Below are 27,124 nucleotides of genomic sequence, written 5' to 3' on the forward strand. Positions count from 1 at the left end.
CGTTTGGAGTGTGCTTTCCAAGGACGTTGTCTAATTTACAACTTTAGACTTTTTTTTTTTTTTTTTATAGAAACCAACTTTAGACTCTAAAAGTACTAATATTTCTTGAAATAATCATTATATGTGGTCCTATAATTATTTTTAAATCAAACAAAAGACATGTATTTTTGTAGTCTTTATCCTTAATTTTATGCAAGCGAAAATCCCTTTGTTTAAATAGAAAGGTTTTTTAAACTATTTTTACTGTTAATTGTATCAGTATGATGATTGGGTAATTCAATGTTTGAAGGATTGGATATGGGCTGGTTCCTATGCTAATTCGGGCCTGATACATAGGATGTTATCCTTGTGTGGGTTGCTTCTTCTTTTTACACCCCATAAAACTTAATAACCACCTCTTGCGCAGGCTACGGTTCCCCTTCACTATTTCTCTGTTTGGATCATCTTTGCATTTCATTTCTCCTTTTGTCTGGATTCACCGTCAACTCTATAACTTGTCTTATTCAAATACACTAATTAATTTTGGTGACATATATAGCTTCACAAAATCTTAGTATTCAAAGAACTACTAACTCTATTTAAAATATTAGATGAAATAAAAATAACCGACAAATGTACAGAATAAAAATGTTAATTAATTATTTATTTGGTAAGTGTTTCTATGTGAAGTTATAATGCACGTTTTAACTATTCAATTTATTAAGAAAACTTTCAAAGAGAAAGCATTTTTTCTATGTGGAATTTACATAAAAATTAGTTTTTGTTTTGTTGTTACAAACTTTTTTGTTTATATCAGTTACTACAAATTTTCTTGGCCTAAGATTATCTTTTTTGTCAGCGCTGGTAGGAATAAAATGTGTAGCTCAATCACTGATACATAAAACAAACGAATGGGATATTACCTAAGCCTTTTTTTTTTCCTTCTAAGTGGAATCGACGAATATGTTACACTCTCTAGGAGTAATATACTTTGGGATAAATTGTGAAAAGGAAACTTTGATGTTGTCATTATCTTCAATATTAAATAATATTTTTGTTACTATTTTCCTTAAAGTTTTTTTTACCATTAATTTGCTTTTAAGTATTTCATTAATCTTTACAAGGGAGTCAAATAAAGTTTGAATTTTCGTTAAAAAAAGTGTTTTTATTTAGTATTTGTTCTGTGGTGATCATAAGTGTCTACGAAGGAAAATACATACAAAAGTAAGAAAAGAAAAAAATGAAAAATTCGATGCATGCATTTGGACAATTCCCCAGGAGTTTGGGTATCTGATTTGGTTGCAAAAGGCATAAAGTAAAAAACATGTTGAGGTTGATATGCTTGATTTGAGTAACAGAAAACAAAGTTGATGCTTATAATATTCTTCATAAAAAGGAATAAACCTCATCTTCACCACCCATCTCTACATCCAAAGAAGCAAAAGATTATCCTATTGGTGTGACAAAATTTATATGCATATACGGAGAAGGTTGATTGCTGCCTAATATTGTGATTTTGTTGAGCTAGCACACACATGGGCCACATGCATTGGACCGTATATTTATCATAATTAAATAATACGAAATCCTAAGTTGAAAGTTGTGGACTTGATGAATAAGAGCAACAAAATTACAAATGGTGCAAAAAATTCCATCTTCTCCACCTCAGATTTCACCCCTTTATCGTCACCTCGAACATTCTCACTTGGTGGCGGGTCTTTCTACAGTTTCATGCACGCATGCTCTCGTATAAATAGATTCACGTGAGTGTGCAACTATCTAATTAATTGTTCCTGCTACCTTCAAACACGCCACCACACAAGTGTTGTTTCGTTTCTTTGCGATTATTGTACTTTCTTATTCTGTTCTCTAATTAATATCTTGTCCTTGATTCTCCTGTTCGTAGCCTTCATTATTTTTTCATTATTTGTTTCACATCCATTATTGATGTTTATCAGTATCCGACCACATTAAATAACTCACTGTAGGCTCGTTTGTTTTTATAGGTGGAACCTGTTATAGCTAGAAATTGGAGGTTTGGATCACATATATATATATATACCTCTTCATCTTCTTCATTGGTTCACCAAGTAATCCTCAATACTTATAGACTAACACCTTCGGTAACCTTGCTCAGAAACTTTTTTTATTTTGGAATATAGTAGTATTTCTGTTTCATTTACCTTTATGATTTCACTCAAACTGAAACCATTAAGTTACCGAAAGTGATGATATTTGCATTTCAAATTTAAATGGCATAAGGAAAATATACATTAACGCTTTTGGATCCCTGTCCCATATATATGGTTTTTCATGTTTACTAAGATGCTAACTAACAGTTGCAGCTTCTGCATCCTATACTGAATTTCTTATACTTCTCAATGGATTTTCCACACGTATTATGGTTTATTGAGCAGGGTTTTTGTGAACATTGGAATTGACAAACTTATTGCATGTTGATGCAGATTAGAATTTGTTTGAGATGGATGCTTCTTGGGAGATTGCTGGATACAAGTATGATTGCTTGCTTTTCGGTATGAATGATGCTACTCTATTTCTGCGCTCTTACATGTTTCCTGAGCAGTACAATTTTAGGAAACTGCACGTGATTTACTATTTTTTTTGGCGCAATTCTTTTAAGCTGTGCAAACATTACGATGGTGATGATATAATTAAACAAATAGTAGGGACTAGAAAGTGTAGAATGATAATTCCAGTTTTTGATGAATTTTACTTGATTTTGACAGAATAAGAGAGAAAATGATGCTTTTTTCTCCTACATAAATTGGAAAGAAAACTTAAAAAATAGGAGTTTTGGAGATACAATCAAGCTATTATTTCCCTCTTTTATCACATGTCTCCCCCATTCAACTGAACCAAGCCATTGCAAACGTATTCTGTTACAATTTCAAAGGAAAACGGGGAGTGTTGTTTATGTATTGTTCCAACTTTTTCCACAGATATGGACGATACTCTCTACCCATTGAGCTCAGGTCTCAATTTGGCATGTCGGAAGAACATAGAAGGTAAAACAACCTTGTTTACAGAGTACCTCTAGTGCCAAGATAATATGCAAAATATGTACTTCAGTTAAACCAATCTTGTTTACAGAGTACATGTTAAAACACTTGCATATGGAAGAAAGTGAAGTACCAAAGATTTGCCTGGACTTCTACAAGGAATATGGGACAACTATGGCAGGACTAAAGGTAGAGAAATACCCATTTTTCTCGGTTTCCTCTTCATCGTTCTTTTCTTACAAGAATATGCATTTCAGGCCTTTGGTTATGAATTTGATAATGATGAATTTCATGACTACGTGCATGGAAGACTACCATACTGGAAACTGAAGCCAGATCCAGTGTTAAGGAACCTTCTGTTTTCCATGCCTCAGCGTAAAATAGTATGTGTAAATATTATATATTAGTCTGTTCAGCGGAGAGTATTCCATATAATTCTAAGACTAGGAAATGGCCATCTCAGGTATTCACTAATGCAGATCAGGCTCATGCACACCAAGTGCTCAACAGATTGGGCTTGATAGAATGTTTTGACAGTATTATATGCTTTGAAACGCTTAATCCTCCTGATCACAAAGATGTACCAACTGATAATCGCGTGCTAGCATGGAGCAACTGCAGCTCGTTGAACAAAGAAGATTGTAACCAGGTAGAGAGTGAATGCTTTAACTCCAAGACACAAATCCTCTGCAAACCCTCTGTTGAAGCCATTGAAGCTGCCATTCAGATTGCTAATGTAGACCCAAGGAAAACGGTACAATCAATTACATGTGTTTTGCTTAGCATATAGTGTAAAAGTAAGCATGCATCACTTACGCATTTACAAGTTGCTTCTGCGTCATTTTAACATATATGACATGAAATTATTCACGCGTGCACGTTTTTGATAAAAAATGCAAACACTATATAAACCAAGTGACGCATGCAAATTATGCCTTTGTGTGTTTATTTATATTTCAACATTTTGGCCCTTTAATCTTGGAATATCTTACTATAGTTATTTGGTGTTCCCTCTTCCATCCTATGCAGTTGTTTTTTGATGACAGTGCTAGAAACATTGCAAGTGGGAAAGCTGCTGGACTTAACACAGTTATTGTAAGCTATAATTTACTATTCATGATTCCTCTTGAGAAATTTTTGAAATCGAATAGCTATATGATTTATGTACGTATCTAACTCAAGTTACCCACCTTGGCGACAGGTGGGACGCTCAGATTTGGTGCCGGGAGCTGACCATGCACTGAACAGCATTCATAACATCAAAGAAGCATTACCCGAGATATGGGAAGTTGAGGGAGACCACCAGCAAATAATCCAATCTCAAGCAGTTGAAACCATGGTCCTTGCATAGATTTTGCTTTGAATAAGCAAATTTTTACTATCGAGCAATCCCAACCATGGTGCATAGCAGTTGGCTCCCCACAAACAGTGATGCTTAAAAATGTAAATCATGTTGTTGGGAGCATGTGACGTAAACGCAAATAACAATAGCATAAAGAAATGGAAATGAGAATATTATTGTTCTAAAGATTAAGCACGAGTCTTGTCATACAAAATATGGGAAATTAGGCAGCAACTAATGACAATCCAAACCCATTATTAACATGACTAATAAGAGACAATCAGAACATTGGGAAATGAACTGAAAATCAGAAGAAAAGTAAAGTAATTCCGGGTAAGGATCAACCATCTATAAGTTCTCCGCAGTTAACAATTCTGCAAGGCTTCCGAGGGACATCTAATTTACTCGTCTCCTGGGATTCAAGTGTCCTAACAACATCCATGCCATCAATGACTTGTCCAAAAACAACGTGACGATTGTCTAGCCATTGAGTCTGCATAAAAAATAAAGACAGTTGATATTTTATAGAAGTCAAATTCTAGGTTAATAATTGAGCCTTGAATACGATAAATAACATCCACAGCAAAATGGTCCAGATCTGTGAAGAAATCGTATCTTAGATCTGGAACCAGACTAGATAAATACATTCCCTAGTGACTAGTGAGGCTTTTACAATAAACAACCAGTCAGTGGATATTGAAGTTAAGCTTGATTAGAATTTTGAGTTTACTTTTATTGAAATTTATCTATCAGTAACTTGAAAAAATCAGAAGGGGCAGTGCATGTCTCTCACCTTTACAGTGCAAATGAAAAATTGACTACCATTGGTATTAGGACCAGCATTTGCCATGCTTAGAACTCCAGGACCAGTATGCTTCACTGCAAGAAAGTGTTGAAAGTAGAAATGTAAGCAGATTAATTAAACTGAATTTTAAATACCAATCAGGCAATCCTATTAAAAATATATAATTGAATATTACTATCCGGCCAGAATAGAGAGACATACAGGCAAAACTCTCATCTTTAAAACTTGGACCATAGATACTAATTCCACCAGTTCCCTGCAGCAAATAAAAGCATATTCTAAGCGAGAATAAAATTCAGTAGCCTCTTTGATGCACATACATGGCATGTCAGTTCGAAAGTAAATGCACTCATCACTACATATATGGAGGCATACAAACAAAAAGTAGAGCTCACGTTTCCTTCCGTAAAGTCTCCTCCCTGAATCATGAAATCTTTGATTATACGATGGAAGGAGCTTCCTTTGTAACCATATCCTTTCTCACCTGTTAAAAGATTATTAAGTTTGATATATAAAATTCAAAGTTACACAATCCATTTCAGAGTAGAAATCCAACGGCAACACGAAAAATGCTGCAGAAAAACTTGATTGCTTGCCTGTGCACAAAGCACGGAAATTTTCAGCTGTTTTGGGAACATCATCTCCAAATAGGCCCAAAACAATCCTGCCAGCAGCCTCACCCCCAACTTCTATGTCAAAGAAACACTTGGTTGTCACCTTGGCTTGAAGCTCTAGAGCCTAAATGTATCAAAACCATGTAAGAAAATCATGTTAATCACAGCGGACGAGATTATTGAGCACTTTCCAGACTTTCTCACATTAAACCATTGAATATGATTCCAAACACGGCGTCGTGAGTATGAACAATCACAAATCCAAATGCTGAATGATAATTCGATCAACAAGTGGTCTAAATTTTAAGAACTATTCAGTGTCTGCTTGGTTAAGAAAATATTTTCTCCTTCTATTTTCTAATTTTGATAATTACAAATACCGACTTGTTTTGTTATTTTAAAAAATTTGTAAAGAAATTGTGAAAACCATGTTCTTTTCACACTCTTGTAAGGACGCCCAGTGGAACAAAGAGTAAAAGTTAAGATACCCTGAAGGTTTCATCCTTTAGCTTCTCCACTGTCTTCTTGTAATAATACTAGTTACCATTTCAGTTAACACAATCCCAAACCACAAATATGAAATTAGAAACTTACATTGTCTGTGGCGCTGACACATGTCATGCTCCTGTATCTAATTGACCTTGCTTCAGATTGTTGCCTCACAGGGAACCTCAAGGCATAGTGTGACCTAGATGCCAATGTTTTACCGTAACCAAGCCGTGACCCTGTAACGCAACAGACAACACGTGGCCTTTGAACCTTTGACACATCTCGGCTCAAATTACCCTGAAAAAATGGCAGCAAACTTCTACCATTGTTAACAGTTGAAAACTTTGCAATCCGAAACCCCTAATGGGAAAATGTATGAAAAATAATCTCTTTCATAAATTATATCGAACAAAAGCGACTTGGGTGCTTCCAAAAGGGAAAGTCAAAACCGTACACTTGATAGTATTGAAGGATAAAGAGAAAGAGAAAGGACGCAGAGACCTGAGCCCGTGGAAGTGAGTTCTGACAATGAACAAATTGAGCTGATAATGAAGACGCCATACTCACTCGAACCTTCCCTTGCTGTGCTGTGCTGATATTGAAGAACCAGACCCAAAGAGATAAAAGGGTTATAAGGATGTGCACCTTTTTATATGTAAAAGAAAAAACTGAAAGTATGTGTAGTTTTATATTTTAAAAGTATTTCTTTTATTTATTTTAAAAATAATCTTTTGTCAATTAAATTAATTATCTTGTAAGTGTGTATTTAATCGTTTACATCTATTAACATAATATATATATATATATATATATATATATATATATATATATATATATATATATATATATATATATATATATATATATATATATATATATATATATATATATATATATATATATGGGGTTTGCTAACGCGCGTACGCCTGTTTTTCAGTTGGTACATTTTAGCAATGTGTACCGGATTTTAATAGACAAAAATATCCTTATATACCATGGATTCTAAGTTCTAAAGTTAAGGGTATTTTAATAATTTTCATTCTGAAAACTAAAAAAAAAAAAAGAAACCCCCAAACCCTTACTCACCTCTCTCATTCCTGTCAACCCTTTCTCTTTCATCTTTCTCACTCCAATCTTTTCTCTGTCATCCCTATGGTAGCCCCAATTGAAAAAAATCAGAAACACCCTACTATAGCCCCAATTAAAAAAATCAGAAACACTTGCCATTAAACAATCTTACAAAAAAATGATTTTATAATGAGTTTTGATCTTATAATTTTTGTCTTATCTAATTTTATCCAATTTTCACAAGTATAAAGGAATTGGTAATTGACCTGGAAAAAATCAGAAATACTTGTTGTTAAACAATTTCTTACAAAAAATGATTTTATAATGAGTTTTTATTTTATAATTTTTGTCTTATCTAATTTTTACAAGCATAATGACATCCGAAAGAATTGGTAATTGGCCTGGAGGGATTTTTTTAGAGATGATGATTCAACATATGCAGATGATGAAATTAGAGAAATTAGTGAAGATGGTGAAATTGAAGAGATCTTGAATGAACCTTTGCCTCAAGGTGAATATGTCAATGACTCAACTCTTTAGAAAGACAAATTGTTTAAAGGCAAGTATTTCTGATTTTTTCAATTAGGGCTACAGTAGGGATGACAGAGAAAAGGTTGGAGTGAGAGAGATGAAAGAGAAAGGATTGAGAGGAATGAGAGAGGTGAGTAAGGGTTTGGGGGGTTTCTTTTTTTTTTTTTTTTTAGTTTTGAGAATGAAAATTATTAAAATACCCTTAACCTTAAAACTTGAATCCATGATATATAAGGGTATTTTTGTCTACTAAAACCCGGTACACATTGCTAAAATGTACCAACTGAAAAACAGGCGTACGCGCGTTAGCAAACCCCATATATATATATATATATATATATATATATATATATATATATATATATATATATATATATATATATATATATATATATATATGGGGTTTGCTAACGCGCGTACGCCTGTTTTTCAGTTGGTACATTTTAGCAATGTGTACCGGGTTTTAGTAGACAAAAATACCCTTATATATCATGGATTCAAGTTTTAAGGTTAAGGGTATTTTAATAATTTTCATTCTCAAAACTAAAAAAGGAAAAAAAGAAATCTCCCAAATCCTTACTCACCTCTCTCATTCCTCTCAACTCTTTCTCTTTCCTCTTTCTCACTCCAATCTTTTCTCTGTCATCCCTACTGTAGCCCCAATTGAAAAAATCAGAAACATGTTAAACAATCTTACAAAAAAATGATTTTATAATGAGTTTTCATCTTATAATTTTTGTCTTATCTAATTTTATCCAATTTTCACAAGCATAAAGGAATTGATAATTGACCTGGAAAAAATCAGAAATACTCGCTGTTAAACAATTTCTTACAAAAAATGATTTTATAATGAGTTTTTATTTTATAATTTTTGTCTAATCTAATTTTATCTAATTTTCACAAGCGAAATGACATCAAAGAAATTGGTAATTGGCTTGGAAAAAAATTAGAAACACTCAGTTGTTAAACAATTTCTTACAAAAAATGACTTTATAATGAGTTTTCATTTTATAATTTTTGTCGTATATAATTTTATCAAATTTTCACAAGCATAATGATATGCGAAAGAATTGATAATTGGCCTGGAGGGTTTTTTTAGAGATGATGATTCAACAAATACAGATGATGAAATTAGAGAGGTTAGTGAAGATGGTGAAATTGAAGAGATCTTGAATGAACCTTTGCCTTGAAGGTGAATATGTCAATGACTCAACTCTTTACAAAGGAAAATTTTTTAAAGGCATGTGTTTCTGATTTTTTTCAATTGGGGCTACAGTAGGGATGACAGAGAAAAGGTTGGAGTGAGAGAGATGGAAGAGAAAGGATTCAGAGGAATGAGAGAGGTGAGTAAGGGTTTGGGTGGTTTCTTTTTTTTTTTTTTAAATTTTGAGAATGAAAATTATTAAAATACCATTAACCTTAAAACTTGGAATCCATAATATATAAGATATTTTTGTCTACTAAAATCCGGTACACATTGCTAAAATGTACCAACTGAAAAACAGGCATACGCGCGTTAGCAAACCCCTATATATATATATATATATATATATATATATATATATATATATATATATATATATATATATATAATATCCTTGTTTAATTTAATATGTTCTGTATTCTAATATCTAATAAAAATAGGGGGGAACTAATAAAACAAATAGCTGTCTTCAGATTTTTTTAGTGAACAATCTAGAGATATTGAAGTATCAATAGAAAAGAGTATAACATTAGGTTTTTTTTTTTTTTGCTTGATGAAATGGAAGATAAAAGGGCGTTTTTGTGTTTATGTTTAATAGTCTCCAATTTTACTAAAATTCACGTAAAAAACATTTTAGATGTTTTTATTGAGTGAATTCTAAATTATCGTCAACGGTGTTGGGTTAGAATAATTTCTTTAGACTATATACAATTCCACTACTATTATATAGTATTTTATACCAAAAAATCTTTCAAGTTTTCTATACAATTATGACACTTTGATTTTAATAATTATATAAGATATGATATTAATAATAAGTATGATTATTGTTTTGCTTGCTGGTGCTGGTCTTACCACCAGCTGCACTCACATTGATTTCTCAGCCACCATCTGTGAATTTAAAATGTCAGGTGGATTAATGGTGGACAAGAGAAATAATCAGCAAATAATTTAAATATGCATGATGTTTGTTTTCTTGTTGCTCATTTTTCTTTTTGTGGGCCAGATTTTATTTTTGGGCTTTCACCAAGAACAATAAAAAAGAATTTCAGCCCATAAAATGAGCCAGGCTTTGAATGCAAACAGTGCTTCCGTTAGAGCTTCAGAAGAAAAACCTCCTTCCAGAAAACGTGTCCTTTTAATACAAAAGAAATAAAGTTTTATATAGATGTCAAGTTAAATGACAAAGTCAGCTAAAATATTTAATTTATTTTAAAAAAAAATTATGTGAAATATTTAACGGGTACTTGAAATTTATTGATCCTAGTTGTTTGGTCTTTTGATATTTTTATTTTAAAATTCAAGTTCTTGAAAAGTCTTTTTTTTGGTTATATTTTAGTATTCTTTTAGAATGGTTCAACATCTAGAATGGAGTGGAATTCATTCTCCATAGTCTTCTTTCCAATGCAATGAGCACAAAAATGAGTTCCAACACTGTTTTATAAACATTACTAGAATTGAAAAAAAAAAAAAGGTAAACCCTAGATTGATGAAAGTGTTTTTCCAAAAAAACAACCGTCACGGCTTTCAGATTCCTAATATAAGTTTAACGTATTTTAAAAGCTTTTTAACAAAACGAATGAGAATTAAAGGATTTGTTGGGTACCACACGTAACATAGCATCCATTACATGTCATGTTTCGCTCAAAACAAATAAATGAAACTCGAAACCTGGTTGGATCACTGACGTACACTGTTTCATTCAACACCTTTATTTAGTGTATTCGTTCAGACTTTCAAATAATCTTCAACAGCCTTTCCTCAGAAAATATTTATTATACGTTTAAAAGTCGTATCAATAAAAAAATCATTAAAAAATAAGACCGAATAAAGTTGAGTATTGAATTTAAGATTTAATTAGTGACCTTAGTAAAGTTTTAACTTTGAAATAGTAATTATCGTGTTTGTCTTACCTTCAACACAATTTGTTTATATTTTGAGAAGACACTTGCTGTTTTTTTTTTATAACAAATTAATATCTTATTTTTAATTAGTAAGATTTACAATAATTTTGTTACATTAACTAAATTAGACCCTTTAAAATGTCACTATTAATCTATTATTGGTGGTAACCTTTTTTTTTAATTATTTTAAATCACTACCTTTAATAACTATAGTCAACTTGTTTTAACATATCAGGTTAACTGGACAACCCATATAGAAACTACGTCATTAATCCGTAACAAAGCTGTTTAATTCATTCCTTAATTTTTTGCTCTGTACTCTAATTAATTTTTCTCTTTACCTCATATTTTTCACAGAACGTTGACTTTGTTTACACGAAATCATTTTGTTTAGACCTTAAAATATATATATATATATATAATAAATTATTTCAACAGGAAAATATTAGAGATATAAATCAACTGCTGAAATTAAGATTAAAAAAAATAAAAATCATTATTCTCTGAGAGTGCTATTTTGTTGTTGTTAAGTGAAATTGATTTTTAGATTAAATATACTTTTAGTTTTTTAATTTTTAGTAAAAATTAAAATTAATTTTTAATAAAAATTAAAATTAATTTTTAATATAAATTAAAATTAATTTTTAATATAAATTAAAATTAATTCTTAATATAAATTAAAATTAATTCTTATTAAAATCTTTGAATTAATTTAGTTTTTTAATTATATTAATTTATTTGTTTTAATTAAATTTTGTTAAATTATTTAACGTTTTAAACATATTTTTTTAATTAATACTGAAACAAAAATATGTTAAGGAAATGATATAATTATTGTAAAACTGTTTTGCAACTTGATGCAGAACTTTCCATTTTTCTTAAGAAATTGACGAAGTAAAATATCATGTAAGTTTCTCGAATAAATATATAAAATATTATAAACATTTAATTTAAAATAAATTTTGAATTGGGAAGCATTTACATACAAGAGATCTGACAGTAATTTAAAAAAAATATTAAAACAAAAATTAGTGAATTTATTTTTCCTTATATATAATTTATTTCACTCACTTACAGAAAAGTTGTTGGTATTTTGAAAAAAAGTTTACTGAGAAGATACCATGCTAAGTAAGATATGAGTCAAACCATATAAGAATTGATACCACTTTCTACCAAAATCAATAAATTAATCAATCTTTTATCTTTATATAATACTATACTTTCTCATTTATATTTAACGTGTGACATATACCTACATTTAGATTTTCAACAAAAACCTCAAGTCAAACTTCAATTAATTTTTTAGATATGTTTCATTTTATTTAAACTAAGCAGATTATTTGTTTGTTTGTTTTTTTGCCTTTTTACATTATTATTTTATTAGTTTTAACTTGATTGTTTTAAAAAAAAAAATTGTATTTCTACGAATTTTAAATTATCTTCTGCAAGGGATGGAAATTATTTATCAAAATAACATTTCCTTTACTTTTATTTTTCCTTAGCTTATAAGGAAATGTATAATTATATTTAATTTATATTCCGAAAATTAATTATGTTTTGTTGACTAGGTATTTTTTTTTTAAGGTTAAAACCCTTCGTTGGTTCTCAAGTTTGTATGAAAATCTCAGTTGGGTCCTCAAGTTTTTTTCGGTCTCAATTGGGTCATATTTTTTGTAAAAGTGAGCACATTTTGCCATAACCGTTAAGTGTTGTGAAACGGCGTTAAAATGGTGTGAGCTGGATTTTTTCATTTACTGACGTGGCATTGTGCATTAAAATTGAAAGGCCACGTGGTGATGTTTTGTTCACAGATCTTCTCCTCCCTCCCCCTCTGCTTCCTTCCATCGGCGCCACCCAGCTGCTCTGGTTCTAGTCATAATTAGTTCTAAGCACAGAGCACAATGAAAGATCAAACTCAAACCTGGTCAATTGCAGAAGGTGTTCTGTAGTAATGGAAGGTTGAAACAAGGATGGCAAGGGCATGGACATGGTTGACACTAACACTGAATTGATCTTGCAGCCATAGACATTAATCCCTTATTACTCACCCAACGAGTGTATCCTATCTAAAACCTGACAACAAAAGAGGCATTACTCAAAACCCAATCCCACAGAGGGGCAAGGAATGATTCCAATTCATATCAGAATACTCAATCAATGAAAACTCATTCATCAGAACCAAACAACAAATTCTAACAGTATCATAACAGCCATCAAGCAGAGCAGCATCTTTAATCATAATTGTGACAGAAATCAAACAATGCATCACACACTTTCAAGCAAAACGAAACATATAATATTAGCTCCCATACCCTTCGATACCATAAACTGAACCAAACATCATCGCCTTAATTTCCTTCCCCAAACACACAATTGCTGTATTCTGCCAAGAGAATTTTTCTGCTTTCACTTAATCCTATATCTGTATCAACTCCTGTAGGACGGCCTCCACTACTAGCCGGTTCGAGCTCCTCCGATCACGTGCAGTCCCGGTTAAGTGGCACGAGCCCTAGAGCTCCACTCTCTCTTTCGTTTTCCGCTTCGCCCAAGCCCTAGCTCGAGGGTAAGTTTCTTTTCTGCCAAATTGCTGTGTGAGCAGTGGCATGTCTCCCCATCAAGATCCAGAAAAACCCAGCACGTTCTACCTGCATCCAATGTTCTTCAGCTGAAAATGGGAAAACCCCACATCCAGATTCGTCCAAAAGTTCTGATTTTTATAAATGTGTATCTGCAACTGAATCAAGAAGAATGTCATTTTTTTAGGTCTGTGATTGTGTTGTAGATGGTGGGTGGCGCCGATGGAAGGAAGCAGAAGGGGAGGGAGGAGAAGATCTGTGAACAAAACATCACCACGTGGCCTTTCAATTTTAATGCACAATGCCACGTCAGTAAATGAAAAAATCCAGCTCACACCATTTTAACGCCGTTTCACAACACTTAACGGTTATGGCAAAATGTGCTCACTTTTACAAAAAATATGACCCAATTGAGACCGAAAAAAACTTGAGGACCCAACTGAGATTTTCATACAAACTTGAGGACCAACGAAGGGTTTTAACCTTTTTTTAAATATCGTACGTGGTAAAAAGTATCGTTCTTAGAATTAATTGTGCTGAAATAAATTTTTTCCAAAAACTTTATCTAAAATCAAAGAAAAATGACCATCAACCCAAATGATGATATTTGTAAACCTGTGATGTCTTTATTTTCAACCATCGAATCTAAGTGTAATGGACGAGGAATCATGTTAGTAAAATCAATTGAGTATTTAATAAAACAATTAAAAATTAATTGTTATAAAAAATATTTAATAAATATTAATAATGTAAAATATGATGAAATATCTTATTTATAAGGTGAATATATGGAGTAGAAAGGTTTTAGCAAATGTAAGGAATGTTGTTGGTTAGGTCGTTGAAAAAATATTGGAAGGCAAATCTTAGGAGGCGAAGATAAGATACGGCAGAAGCTAAAGTCAGCTTTTGTGAATGTTTTATAATAATAAGAAGTTTGAAATGATAGCCACTGGGTTTGGGTCATCCATCGTCACTGCACAGTGCACAGTGGGTTTGGTTAGTAGTCATCGTGGAGAAGTTGCTGCCTATGGTCGTGTCGTGGGGAATCAGTTTTCCGTCATTTTTATTTATTACTATTATTTTTCTTTTTCTTTTATGTATCACAGCTAATTAATAATAGTATTTATTTGGATTTCAAACTGCACCAAACTCCAATCATGACAATGTTCCAGGGATACTGCCAAGTCTCTTACATTCACTCCTGCTACATTTTGCTACTCACACCAATTATGTTTATCCAAATGGCCCTGTCCAATATATATATATATATATATATATATATAATTTTTTGTTTTTAAATATTAAATGATTTTATTATATTATTAGATTAAAAGAAGTAAAAATATGAGGAGAAGGAAAGAAAGTTCTAAAAAAAAATTAAAACCCCATGCTTTTTGCTTTCTAAGAATATCCTCTAGGCGTATAATCTGTATTTTTCTGAACCATTCCAATTTCTAATGCATGTAAATTTCATGAGTTGCATGTGATTTTTTTAGTGTTTTAAATGAATCTTCATTCCATAGAGTTTATAAAATTGTAATATGATCTCATCAGGGTTTTGTTGTATAACTCAAGCTTAAATAGTGTGGTGGTTGTATTCAAGGAAAAAAGATAGTGGATTCCTTAGTTTAGGTAAGAGGAAATACTCGTTTAGAAAATTTTCTTCATTTTTTTTATTTGAATGACATTAGTACAAAAGCACCATATAAAAGTTAGGAGTATTTTTTACCTTTCACGTCTGAAATTAAAGCCAACGTCATATCAGGAGACATTAAATTGACGTTGAATTAAAAAAATTTAATGTTACCTAAATTAACGTCGAATTTTGAACGTTAATCAATTTTTTTATTTTTTTTAATTAATTGTAATTCTTTGTGATACTTTTTTACAACGAAGACCTGAAAAGCATAAAAACAACAAATTTTAGTTTTTGGTATTTTATAAAGTACAAACTATGAACGTGCAGTGTAGTATCAACAACAAACAAGTTCAACCAAATAACAACAAAAAAGTTCAACCAAACAACCATAACAAACAAGTTCAATCAAACAACAACAAGAAACAAGTTTAACAAATAAGTTCTTCAAAACGAAAACGAAAACGAAAACTAACCTTCAAAAGAATAAAGTGGTCACCCGTGAGAGAGAAAACATAATGCACCTATAAAGAACAAGAACACGAAAATAACTGGTCAAAACAAACGAAAATCATACCTAAAGTAGTTAATTAACCCGCATTTGTATCAAATGAAGGAAAAATTACATGTGATGGCCGTCAAACTTCATTCGAAAAATGTTTGAGTAGAGAAAAGGGACTCGCGCGCTAAGATAAAGTGAATGAATTTTCAATCTCCCGCTCAAATTTTTATTGAATTCACTAATATTTTGACGTCTAACGCTAGGGCATTCAACGTTTTATAACCTTTTGACGTCTAACACTAGGACATTCGACGTCATACGTAAGTATATTTTCACCTTCGGACCAAACATTTTTGCAAAATTTATCCAATAGGATGTCGAACATCTCAATATTCAACGTCTTATAACAAATTGACGTCAAATTACAGTTCTAAACGACGTCTAATAATTGTATTTATTTACAAAAACATCACCAGTTATTTTTAACATTGGTTTTTCAATGGTTGGACGTTGAACGCTATACCCTGTTTTGTACTAGTGTGAATTGCAAAAGTTATTTGTTGTTGGAAATAAATTAGGAGATTTTTGGGTTGAGAAGTGAGTTTTGATGTAAGTATAAGTGGTTTGAGTAATGGAACAACAAATGTGAAACTTTTGGTATTTTGATATAATTTTGAGTTTTTTATGACTCTGAGTAATCTTGAAATCTGTCAGTATGAAAAAATTTTAGACACATAAATGAAAATGAATGAGATATTTAGTAATTGATAGTTGTAATATCAATATATAAAAATTTAAGAAAAATTGGTTACATAATACCATTTAGTATACTAAATATGTTGTTAGGCGTTGTTATTACCACTAAATGGTGATCTTAATTTTAAAATTTGAAAATGAACCATTTTAAATACTAGTACGAAGTAATAGTATATGATTGAGTCCAAGTAATTGTTTTCATGAAAAAATATTATTGCTTAGGGTATCTAATGAGACTTTGAGGACCATACTATTTTAACTCAACTAGTGTCTAAGTCATATAGTATAGGTCATCTAATAGTGTGAATTGAGCAAGATTTAACATGATAGACAATATAGTATAAGAAATGATTATACTCAGCAAGCTAGCATATTAACCTTTTTCCTGTTTTGATTTGAGAACATTTAGTATAAGTTGGAACATGAATAGAGAGTATTTAATAACATGGCATATAGTTTTAAAAATCTAATCAATACACTAATATTTCGAAAAACTATGTAAGCAATATTATATATATATATATATTCAAGAGTTATACAACCCTTATAAAAAATATGCTTAAATAACAGTGTTTGATATTTATTTTAAATTATAAAATACTCTGCTTATTTATCGACTTCAACAGTAAATAGAATTGTGATTTGAATAAAACATGCAAAAGCAAAAAGCTTATACGGTTATTACGGGTTTGCAACTTGAAGACTTGTTTTCACCTCACAAGTGAGACAAAAACGTAACCCCAACACTGGGGCCTTATAATTAATGAGGAACGGTGGTAGGGTAAAGAATTTAAGCAAAAACTGTGTAATTGGCGAAATATTAAAAAAATGAAAAGAAATATATTAAACTTGTTAGAGAGAAAGAAGATCTAAAGACCCTGGCGTGGAGCAGAAAACAAGTTTCTCAATTATATGAAGCCACAAGTCAAAGAAATAGAAAATTAAGAGTATCGTTGCATTTTCTTTTCAAAGTTTTTCGGATTGATTGCTTCATGTCTGCAATTAGGAAACTATTCTCCTATTATGTCAAACATTGAAAAGTACCACACATGCACATTCAAAAAAAAACTTTACTGATTTTTTAATCGACGGTTAAGTGGTCAAATAAATAAATAAGTAAATATGTATTTATTATATTATATAATTTCTAAATACCTAAAATAAGTTATTTATTTTGCAGAATGTTTTTCCATATAATAAAAAGTGTTTTGAAAGAATATAACAATAAAAGCGATGTTAAAAGATTGTTGGGTATGACCCACTTGATTCCACCCATCCAATTTCATTGATGAGAGTGATGATGGGCATAGCTAATTTATTGACTTCAACGGTACCAAAAACTAACAATCATTTGGAGGAAAGTATGTATATTATATAGTATTCGATTCCACTCTTTCTGTAATATTTTGGATTTTAATTACGTAAAAAAAAACGTTAAGAGAGAAAAATTGTTTTGAAGTAATAAATTAGATTTTTGAATAAAAATTATCTATAAAACTTATAATATTGTTTTATTTAAAGTTTGTATTAAATTTACCTCCCAAAGCATTCGAAACCGAATGAAAGAGACCATCCGTGTTGGAGTCTTATTTCTTCATAGTCAAACCAAATCCCTACCAATAACAATTTATTTTATATGTTATACTATCTTTTTAGTCACAAATAAAAAAAATTTCTTCGTTTTCCATCACGTCACAGAGTATCAATGGATAAAAGAAATCTTTTTATTTTACTAAAATAAAGTCTATTTTTTGTTATTAGATGAATGTTTTTTTTTTCTAAAAAAAACTGATTTACGCACTCTTCGATAGAAACAAACATGTTACATCAAATTCATATAATTTAAAAGGAAAAAAAGATATATAAAGAGAATGATATATATATCTTTTAATTGCTCTTAAACATATAAATGACAATTATAACTTTATTAATAGTCATGCTCAGGTATTAAATAAATTTAATTAATTATTCAAAATGTGCGAGCTGTCATGTAGAATGAATGCATTTATTTTTGGAAAATATATATTATAAACTTAGTTAATTATAGAATGAAGGTGTAGACATTTTAATGTTATTATGAAACTATAAACTATAAATTATGCATATAATTATTAATTTTAAGTACGGGTTTATTAAGTGAAAATAAAAAAATAATTAAATGATATATAAGAAAAACAAATATTCATAAACATTAAATCTTAGTGTTCTATATTAAAGTAGTGTTAATATATTATTTTATATAAATATTCATATTTCAGAGACTATTAATCTCTCCACATGTCACATAAAAAAAACAAATTCTAACAGTAGTATCAGAATTGAGTGGAAAACCCTAACTTACCTTATTCTGTTAGAAGTAAGAACATGTTTCTTATATGAACAATTTAGTCAAAATCCCATCTATCTTAGTAATAAAAAAAAAAACTCAACAATAATAAATTTATTAATAATTATTATTTTTTAAATGATACAATACAGTATTTCATCTATTGATAATGTAATTTTCTGTGAGGCATACTCTTTTAAAAATCCCTCACTCTCTCACACACATATATAACAAAAAAAAACTAGTTAACATTCATAATAATTGTCTTAAAATCGTAATTTATTTTTTTATTAATATCTTACACTCATTGCTGTGAAAGCATTGGTATTTGTTTTTCTAAAGTTAAGTATTACCTGTGTAAATAAAATACTGTTTTAGTTAATTAAAATACTATGTTAATGTATTTGTTAAAAATGAAAATACATGTCATTAAGATATATATATATATATATATATATATATATATATATATATATATATATATATATATATATATATATATATATATATATATATAACACCATGCAGTCATTATATATCATGTTACTACTTTAAGACATATCCCAACATTCAAATCCAGAATATGAAATTTTATATGAGAATGAGAAAGTCAATCCAATTTTATATCATAAAAAACAATATAAAAAATAATTACATTAAAATATAAACGACCTATTTAATATAAAACTATTATACAGATTAATACCTATTATTTTAATTATATTTTTAAAACATAGTGTCATTTATGCATAAAAATGTTTGCTCAAGAGTTACTAATTTAAACAATGGTATGATTTTATTAAATAAAGAATACAAATTTCAATATACATTATATATATATATATAGATATATATATATATATATATATATATATATATATATATATATATATATATATATATATATATATATATATATATATATATATATATTCACAAACGCTTATGTATAGCAAAAGTAAAAATAATCTACTGAGTCTTTTCCAGTGTTATTATTCTCCTAACGATTATAATTCAAGATAACTTAATAATTGTAATTATCTATTTTTGTGAAATGAAGAATATTAAATTAAATTAACTACATCAACATTTTTAATTATTGCGAAATTTGGTATAAATAAAAAAAACTTATAAATTATGCATTTTCAAAAATTCTTTTGTGTATACACGAAATAATCTTTCAAACATATAATAAAAACCAATAAAATATTTTTTGCAAATATAATTTCTATAATACTTTCAGTTCGTTATTTTTTTAATTTTCTCGATAAAAATGTTTTAATATTTTAGTTCTCACAAGAGTTTTGTCTTTAAATTACATTATACAGGAAATGTCACGTTTCAACGGCACACGAGTCATGTCATGTATTGGAATGTCATGTTCTGTATATAATTTATTATTTAACTAAAATACTCTAATAATAGCATTAAACCAGTGGAAATTAAAATTACAGGGACTAACATATTAAAATGAAAAAATAAAAATAAAAATAAAATAATAAATGACTATATCATACCCACCCCACCAGTAACATATTTAATTAAGCGTTGTATGTGTGAGGTATTCCTCTAAAATAGTTTTAGAATGTGATTTAAGCACAACATATATATTTTAATTGTTCAACTACTACTTAAAAAAATGATTAATAATGATTTATGACTAAAGGTTAGAATGTAATGACACAGTGTTTTAATATCCATAATAAGATGTAATGAGGCATTAGTAGTTAATTTATGGTTTAGGTGAGGAAAAGGAAAGTGAAAGAGTAAAAAGAAGAATTAAAATTGGACAGAAAAACAAAAGCCCACACCACACTGCTCTCATCTTCTGCTCTTGTTGTCTTCTCCCTCACTCAGCTCTCCACGGTTAGTCAAACACACACTCACTTCATTTCACACCTCTTCTCAATTCCCCTCAGAAGCCCCATCTTCCTTCGTTCATGATTCAGTTCGCCCACGCCTTCATTCATGTTCATCTTTCAGATTCCGCGCCGAAGAAGGAAAAAAACTCTGCCTTCTAAAATGGGTCTGCCTCTCTATTCGCCTCTCACCTCTCTTTCACCGCACCCTCTTTCCAGTTCTTAGATCTGTTTCCCAACCACTGTCCGCCAGGTTAGATCGCAACATTTTCCCACCAAAACTGCGTTTCCTGCTTTACCCCTTTGGCGCTGTTTGAGGGATTTTGTTTTTCATTCAGACCCACTTTGCAGGACAGTGTTTTGGTCTCTTTTTATGTTACCTTGTCCCGAAGCAGCAAATGGGTCGCATCGCTTTCAGCCTCGGAATTTGATGACCATGATGATGATGGTGGTGGTGCATGTTTGTGACATGTGTAATCATGGGGTGTTTAATAATTAGGGCTATATTAGGTTTTCGTCTGGTTTGTATTTGTATCTGGTAATGGTGCTTGTGTTCAGAAACCTTGTGGTGTTGGCATCTCTGTGTCGGGGGTGTTTGCATTTGTTGGAACAATAATGGGCAACGGCACTTCTCGTGTTGTTGGCTGTTTGGTGCCGTTTAATGGCAAAAGTGGTGTTGATTTGGAGTTTCTAGAGCCATTAGATGAAGGTTTAGGCCACTCTTTTTGTTACGTGAGGCCTTCTATTTTTGAATCTCCTGCCATTACCCCTTCAAACTCTGAGAGGTTCACTGTTGATTCTAGCACCCTTGATTCTGAGACATTGAGTGGTTCATTTAGGCATGAGAGCATCGAAGAGAGGCCTGGCAAGAATGTTCCGGAGACAACATTCAAGACAATATCAGGGGCTTCGGTCAGTGCCAATGTTTCCACTGCCAGGACTGGTAACCAGAATGCTCTACTTGCTAGTGATGTTCTAGAGCCTGCTGCATCCTTTGAGGGAACCTCGTCGTTTGCTGCAATCCCTTTGCAGCCTGTTCCCCGCGGTTCTGGACCTTTGAATGGATTCATGTCGGGACCCTTGGAGAGATTTGCTTCCGGTCCCTTGGATAAGGGTGGTGGTTTCATGTCTGGGCCGATAGAGAAGGGAGTAATGTCAGGACCTCTTGATGCCACTGACAAGTCCAACTTCTCAGCCCCCCTTGCACGTGGTCGCCGAAGGCCACACCTCCAGCGCCTCATGAGAAGTGTGAGTGGTCCAATGAGAAACACTTTTTCTCGGACTTTTTCCAAGCACTCCATGGGTGTCAGTTGGGTGCAGCGGTTATTCCTTCATCCGGTGTCTCAACTAGCTTGGAATTCTAAAGAGGCGAAGTTTCGGTCTGAAGTTTCTAGAAACTGTACTGAAGTTGGATCGTCTGACTTGGAGTATAAACATACACAAAATTTGCAGTGGGCTCATGGTAAGGCCGGTGAAGATAGGGTTCATGTTGTGCTTTCTGAAGAACAAGGGTGGTTGTTTATTGGGATATATGATGGTTTTAGTGGACCAGATGCACCTGATTTTCTGATGAGTCATCTTTATAAGTTTATAGACAAGGAATTAGAAGGGTTGCTCTGGGATTATGAAGATAATCCTGTTGATCCACTTAAACCTGATGTCCATAATAATGGAAATGATGTAGTTGCTCTAGAATCCGGTAGGGAGGAAATGTCTGATGCTCATAACATTTCAAATGAAGAAAGACCCTGCTGTACAGAAACTTCTTGTCCAGTAATGGTCAAGGATCAGCCATCTAATAGTGAGATAGTGGAGGTAAATGCCGAAATTGAGGTAAATGCTGAAATTGAGGTAAATGTTGAACAGAAAAATTGTGGAAGTCCCAGTATTGAGCATCCTGTTCCTGTATCTGTTCCAATTGGACAATTGAGTGGTCAAGGCAGAAGAAGTGTGCGACTTTATGAGCTACTTCAGATGGAATCTTGGAATGAACAAGTGTCAGAACAAGGCAAGGATTCTATAGTTCCTGCTGAAATAACACAAGAAAGGCAGTTGAGGTTCTGCTCATCTGGTGGTAAAGAGGATAGATCTGGACACCAGGATGAATGTCCTACTACTTCAGGGGAAAATGGACGCCCTGGGTTTAGTTCGACTAATCTGGAGCCTATAGCTCCCTTTTCTGTTTCAGGACAAAGACAGAATACAAGAAAGTCATTTATTGGTACAAAAATCAGAAAAATGTACAGGAAACAAAAGTCCTTACGTAAGAAACTTTTTCCTTGGAGTTATGATTGGCATAGGGAGGAAACTTGTTTTGACAAGAAATTAGTGAAATCCTCAGGACCCATTAGAATATGCAAGTCTGGAGTAGATCATAGTGCAGTTTTAAGAGCAATGGCTCGGGCTCTTGAAAGAACAGAAGAAGAATACTTGAAAATGGTGGAGAATAGTATGGATAAAAATCCAGAGCTTGCCTTAATGGGATCATGTGTTTTAGTGATGCTGATGAAGGATCAAGATGTCTATGTTATGAACCTAGGAGATAGTCGAGCCATTTTGGCTCAAGAACGACCAAATGATCGTCATCCTAATCCATGTCTCGTCAAAGATGACATGAGGCATAGGAATCGTTCTAGAGAGTCATTAGTAGGCATGGAGCTGGACAGAATTTCGGAGGAGTCCCCAGTGCACAATATTAATAAGCATGTTAACAAGATAAACAAAAATCGAGAGATATCCATGTGCAGATTGAAAATGAGGGCTGTTCAGCTTTCTACAGATCACAGCACAAGTATAGAAGAGGTGTGTTTTTTTTTTTTTATTGATGAACTGTAGGTTAATATATTATAGTCAAATTTATATTTCTAAATTGTGATCAGCTATTATTACGTGGTTTATTGAATTGTCATGTATATGTTGTTGATTTTTCTTGTCTCTACATGTTTTTCTTAACTATTTTTCGCATTTAAATGCCTAGGAATGCTCAAATTTGAATTTAAATTAGAAACCCATTTGTGAATAGTCATTGGGCATTTGCTAGAGGTTGTTTTTTCTTTATTCTCCTGCTTTTAAACAAAATGAGAAGTAAGATATAGTTGGTAAATGGAGAAATCCATGTTAGGTGTAATTCTCTGGATCAGATCAGGTCCGGTCAGACTCGTTGGCAATTTTGCTGGAGGATTTTTTTTTTCAATTTTGAACTGAGTTATCTAACAAAAAATTAAAGCAAATATCTTCATTTTTTCTAATATTACCTATTGAATTCAAAGTACTTTATTTATAATCACCTTTTTGAATCTCATTTACCCTTTTTTCATATTTCTTCAATAAGATCTGGACCTAGCACATTCTTACGTACTTTTATCTTCTGCCTATATTACATCTCGTATTTGCGCATACAACATACAGTTGTGAAGGAGTAGTGCGATTTTCTTATTATTTATATCTGATGCTTTCTGAAATTCAAGAAAAAAAAATCAAGTGATTAGAAGAAATTTTCGGTAAACAACAGAAGGATTGAGTAACACCTTAGACAAACATTGAATTATTTGTCTTTACTGGAAAGGAGATTTGGTATTATTTGTTAAAGTAGTTTACCAATGTTTTTCAACTCTGGTGGCAGGAAGTATTAAGAATAAGAGCAGAACACCCTGATGATAATCAGGCCATATTTAATGATCGAGTGAAAGGACAATTAAAAGTGACCAGAGCATTTGGTGCTGGATTCTTGAAGAGGGTCAGTTGATCTTCTGACTTTGGCTATCTGAATTTTAGTTTGCTCCAGTTCTTTTGTCCATAGTTTTATTGGTGGGATTCCACTTGTGTTCATATTTCATACATTTTTTTTTCATGACATGGACAATTAACCTTTCAGATTTTGAGCATAAAAGTATACATATTTTCAAATTCATGCTGTCTCCTTTTATATATGTGTGTATCCTTGAAAGTAAATTCATAAACATTTCTCTTGCAAGAATGAGTATCTCCAGTCAATGCATTAAGGGGGGTTCTTGTTCATTAGAAGTCGATCATACTTTCTGATTTTCTCGTTTAACTGTCAAAATGTTAACCAAAAAAGGAGTTGGTGGATAAGCAGATGATGGAGTCAATTGTGAATTAGTTATATTTTGACTTTTCAAGTGTAACCTACTTTAAAGGGTAGGTAAAACATTTCAGAGATAAAGCATATTCTTTGACCTTCACTTTACATTTAAATTTTTTAGTATAGTTTGTTTGTGATGGTCAGTGACAGATTTGTTCCTAAAGAATAATAAAGAGGTAGCATGTTGAATTTAGTTATTATATGCATCATTATACATTCATTTACTCTATGCTTGTTGTGTATCACCTAATTTGAATCTTTCTCTTGTATTTGTGTGATCACCCCAGTATTCTGTAGAGCTATTAATTTTTCTCCCTACAGTAGTGACAAGACCAACTTTCGGGCCTCCAATATATGCATGATATCAGAGATGCATAGTTTATGACTTTGATATTATGAAGTTCGTAATCAAATAGTTTATGATAATTCACATTCAGAAAATAATTTACATCTGCATTTTGGCGACTACATGGTTATATATTAAAAAACTCGTAGATATTCATCATTGTTGAAACACTTAATACACCAAACTCTTTGTAACACCTTACCATCAATGACTATTGAGTAACGAATTGAGTGTATGTTCTCTTCTTTCAATAAAGTTTTTGCATTTTCAGTATATTTACTTTGTTTTCAATTTATATTTATATTCTTGCAATTTGCCCTACAAGTCACTCTTTTTTACTTTGTTTCTCTTGTCTTGATGCTTTTAATAGCTTCTTCCTCTTTCCTTTTATTTTATGCATTTACCTTTTAAGCTATTTTACATTTTTAAATTGTGATGTTTATCATGCACTTTTTATCGTAGTCTTGATCGCTCTTGAAGATATTTTTGAATATTGCATGTTATTTTCTTTAACTTGGCAAATATTGATTTGTAAATTAAATCAATTTGAGGTGTAATTTGATTTACGTAAGATAGAAAAATACATGGTTCATTGTTATTTGGTTATAACCTAGGTAAAAAAGTAGATGTCAATAGGAGCATATTTGGTTACAGACACAGTACTAATATTTTGGATGGTGAGAATAAATAATGAAGAATAGATATTGTTGTTTTCTGTAACAATTTCTAACTAAAATTGTATGATTTAGCCATGTTTTAACGAACCTCTACTGAAGATGTTTCGAGTTGAATATGTGGGCAATGGTGCTTACCTAAGTTGCGCTTCGTCTGTTGTTCATCACCGGCTTTCTTCAAGTGATCGGTTCCTGGTGCTGTCCTCTGACGGCCTTTACCAATATTTCAGCAATGAAGAGGTAGTTGCCCATGTCACCTGGTTCATGGAAAATGTTCCCGAAGGCGATCCTGCACAATACCTTATAGCAGAACTTCTATTCCGTGCCGCAAAAAAGAACGGTCAGTGTCACCTATGCTCTCTTCTACTCATGTCATCATTATTATGCCATTCATTTTTGATGATGAAGTTTTTTTGCAGGAATGGATTTTCATGAATTGCTGGATATTCCTCATGGAGATCGCCGTAAATATCATGATGATGTTTCTGTTATGGTGGTTTCCTTGGAGGGAAGGATTTGGAGATCATCCGGATAATCATTTTTTTATATTTTATTTTAAAATACGACTCTTTCATTTTTGCATGTTCCTTTCATAATGTAACAATTTTGGGTTAGAAGAAGTAAAATTATTTTAGAAATCAAAAGTAGTCTATCATATTTTTAAAGAAGAACCTCTTTTTCCCTTTAATGTCTATTTTATCAAACCAGTCCTTTTCACTTGACCATTTGTTTACAAAATAGTCAATTTAAAAGTGACATTTTTTGTTTAAAAAAGTTCACATTTGAAATAGTTCACTGTTTGGAATACTTGAAAGATGGAAAATATTAGTTAGGTTTTGGGTAAAATGTTCAATATATATTGAGATTTGGTGAAAGAATAAATGTATGTTGGCTTTATTTGAAATGAATTTGGGAAGTGAAAGATTAAGATGTGGATAAATTTAAAGTTGACTGAGCTTGTGGGGGATGACGATACACACTTAATTGGGAATTGGTCGCATAAATCTTCATTGACAGCAACGCCTGAAGCCGCCGCTGCCTTGTGGGACCCAATTCATTCAACAATTTTACTCCAAACCACCATTTCTGAAGGCTAACAATAAAACGAAACAAGAGTTTATGATATAATAACACCTAACAAATTCAACTTCGATATAGATCATAAATTCTAATTTTAGTTTAAACTTGCACTATGATAAGTTGTTCTATTTTGAGGGTGATTTTGAACCAGAAAAAAAATTATAAACGTCATAAAATATTGAAAGAAAAATAAAAATATTAAGAGGTAAAATTGAGATGAAAAATAATGTAAATATAAATAAAAATAAAACCAGTATGGTCTAATTGGCTGATTGGAATTTAAGTTGAAGGGCTTTAATTTGTTAATGCTT

General features: G+C 31.5%; 3 protein-coding genes across 4 annotated transcripts; 2 read left to right on the forward strand and 1 right to left on the reverse strand.

Annotated features, from left to right (window-relative positions):
- Positions 1–1,772: 1,772 nt before the first annotated feature.
- LOC124837655 (uncharacterized protein C24B11.05-like) lies at positions 1,773–4,533 on the forward strand. Its single transcript, XM_047313081.2, has 9 exons — positions 1,773–1,828; positions 1,986–2,069; positions 2,445–2,513; positions 2,940–3,005; positions 3,091–3,188; positions 3,257–3,382; positions 3,463–3,753; positions 4,029–4,094; positions 4,201–4,533. Exons 3-9 carry the CDS (start codon positions 2,462–2,464, stop codon positions 4,348–4,350), a joined length of 849 nt encoding a protein of 282 aa, XP_047169037.2. The 5' UTR covers positions 1,773–1,828; positions 1,986–2,069; positions 2,445–2,461; the 3' UTR covers positions 4,351–4,533.
- ROC4 (rotamase CYP 4) lies at positions 4,493–6,910 on the reverse strand. The gene is made up of 7 exons (XM_047313082.2): positions 6,751–6,910; positions 6,355–6,546; positions 5,743–5,884; positions 5,542–5,630; positions 5,348–5,402; positions 5,135–5,220; positions 4,493–4,834 (listed from the first exon to the last, which is right to left on the reverse strand). The coding sequence occupies exons 1-7, from the start codon at positions 6,808–6,810 to the stop codon at positions 4,682–4,684; spliced, it is 777 nt and encodes a 258-aa protein (XP_047169038.1). The 5' UTR covers positions 6,811–6,910; the 3' UTR covers positions 4,493–4,681.
- Positions 6,911–20,551: 13,641 nt separating this feature from the next.
- POL (Protein phosphatase 2C family protein) lies at positions 20,552–26,455 on the forward strand. 2 transcript variants are annotated; one of them, XM_047316953.2, is made up of 5 exons: positions 20,552–20,864; positions 20,950–23,413; positions 24,234–24,347; positions 25,809–26,073; positions 26,153–26,455. In XM_047316953.2, exons 2-5 carry the CDS (start codon positions 21,227–21,229, stop codon positions 26,266–26,268), a joined length of 2,682 nt encoding a protein of 893 aa, XP_047172909.1. In that variant the 5' UTR covers positions 20,552–20,864; positions 20,950–21,226; the 3' UTR covers positions 26,269–26,455. The 2 variants fall into 2 exon arrangements, with proteins under 2 accessions (XP_047172909.1, XP_087970910.1); XM_088114784.1 differs by having other exon boundaries at positions 20,552–23,413.
- Positions 26,456–27,124: the final 669 nt, after the last annotated feature.

Source organism: Vigna umbellata, chromosome 5 (genome assembly GCF_029865625.1).
Source record: "Vigna umbellata cultivar VRB3 chromosome 5, Vumbellata_1.0, whole genome shotgun sequence".
NCBI classification, from domain to species: Eukaryota; Viridiplantae; Streptophyta; class Magnoliopsida; order Fabales; family Fabaceae; genus Vigna; species Vigna umbellata.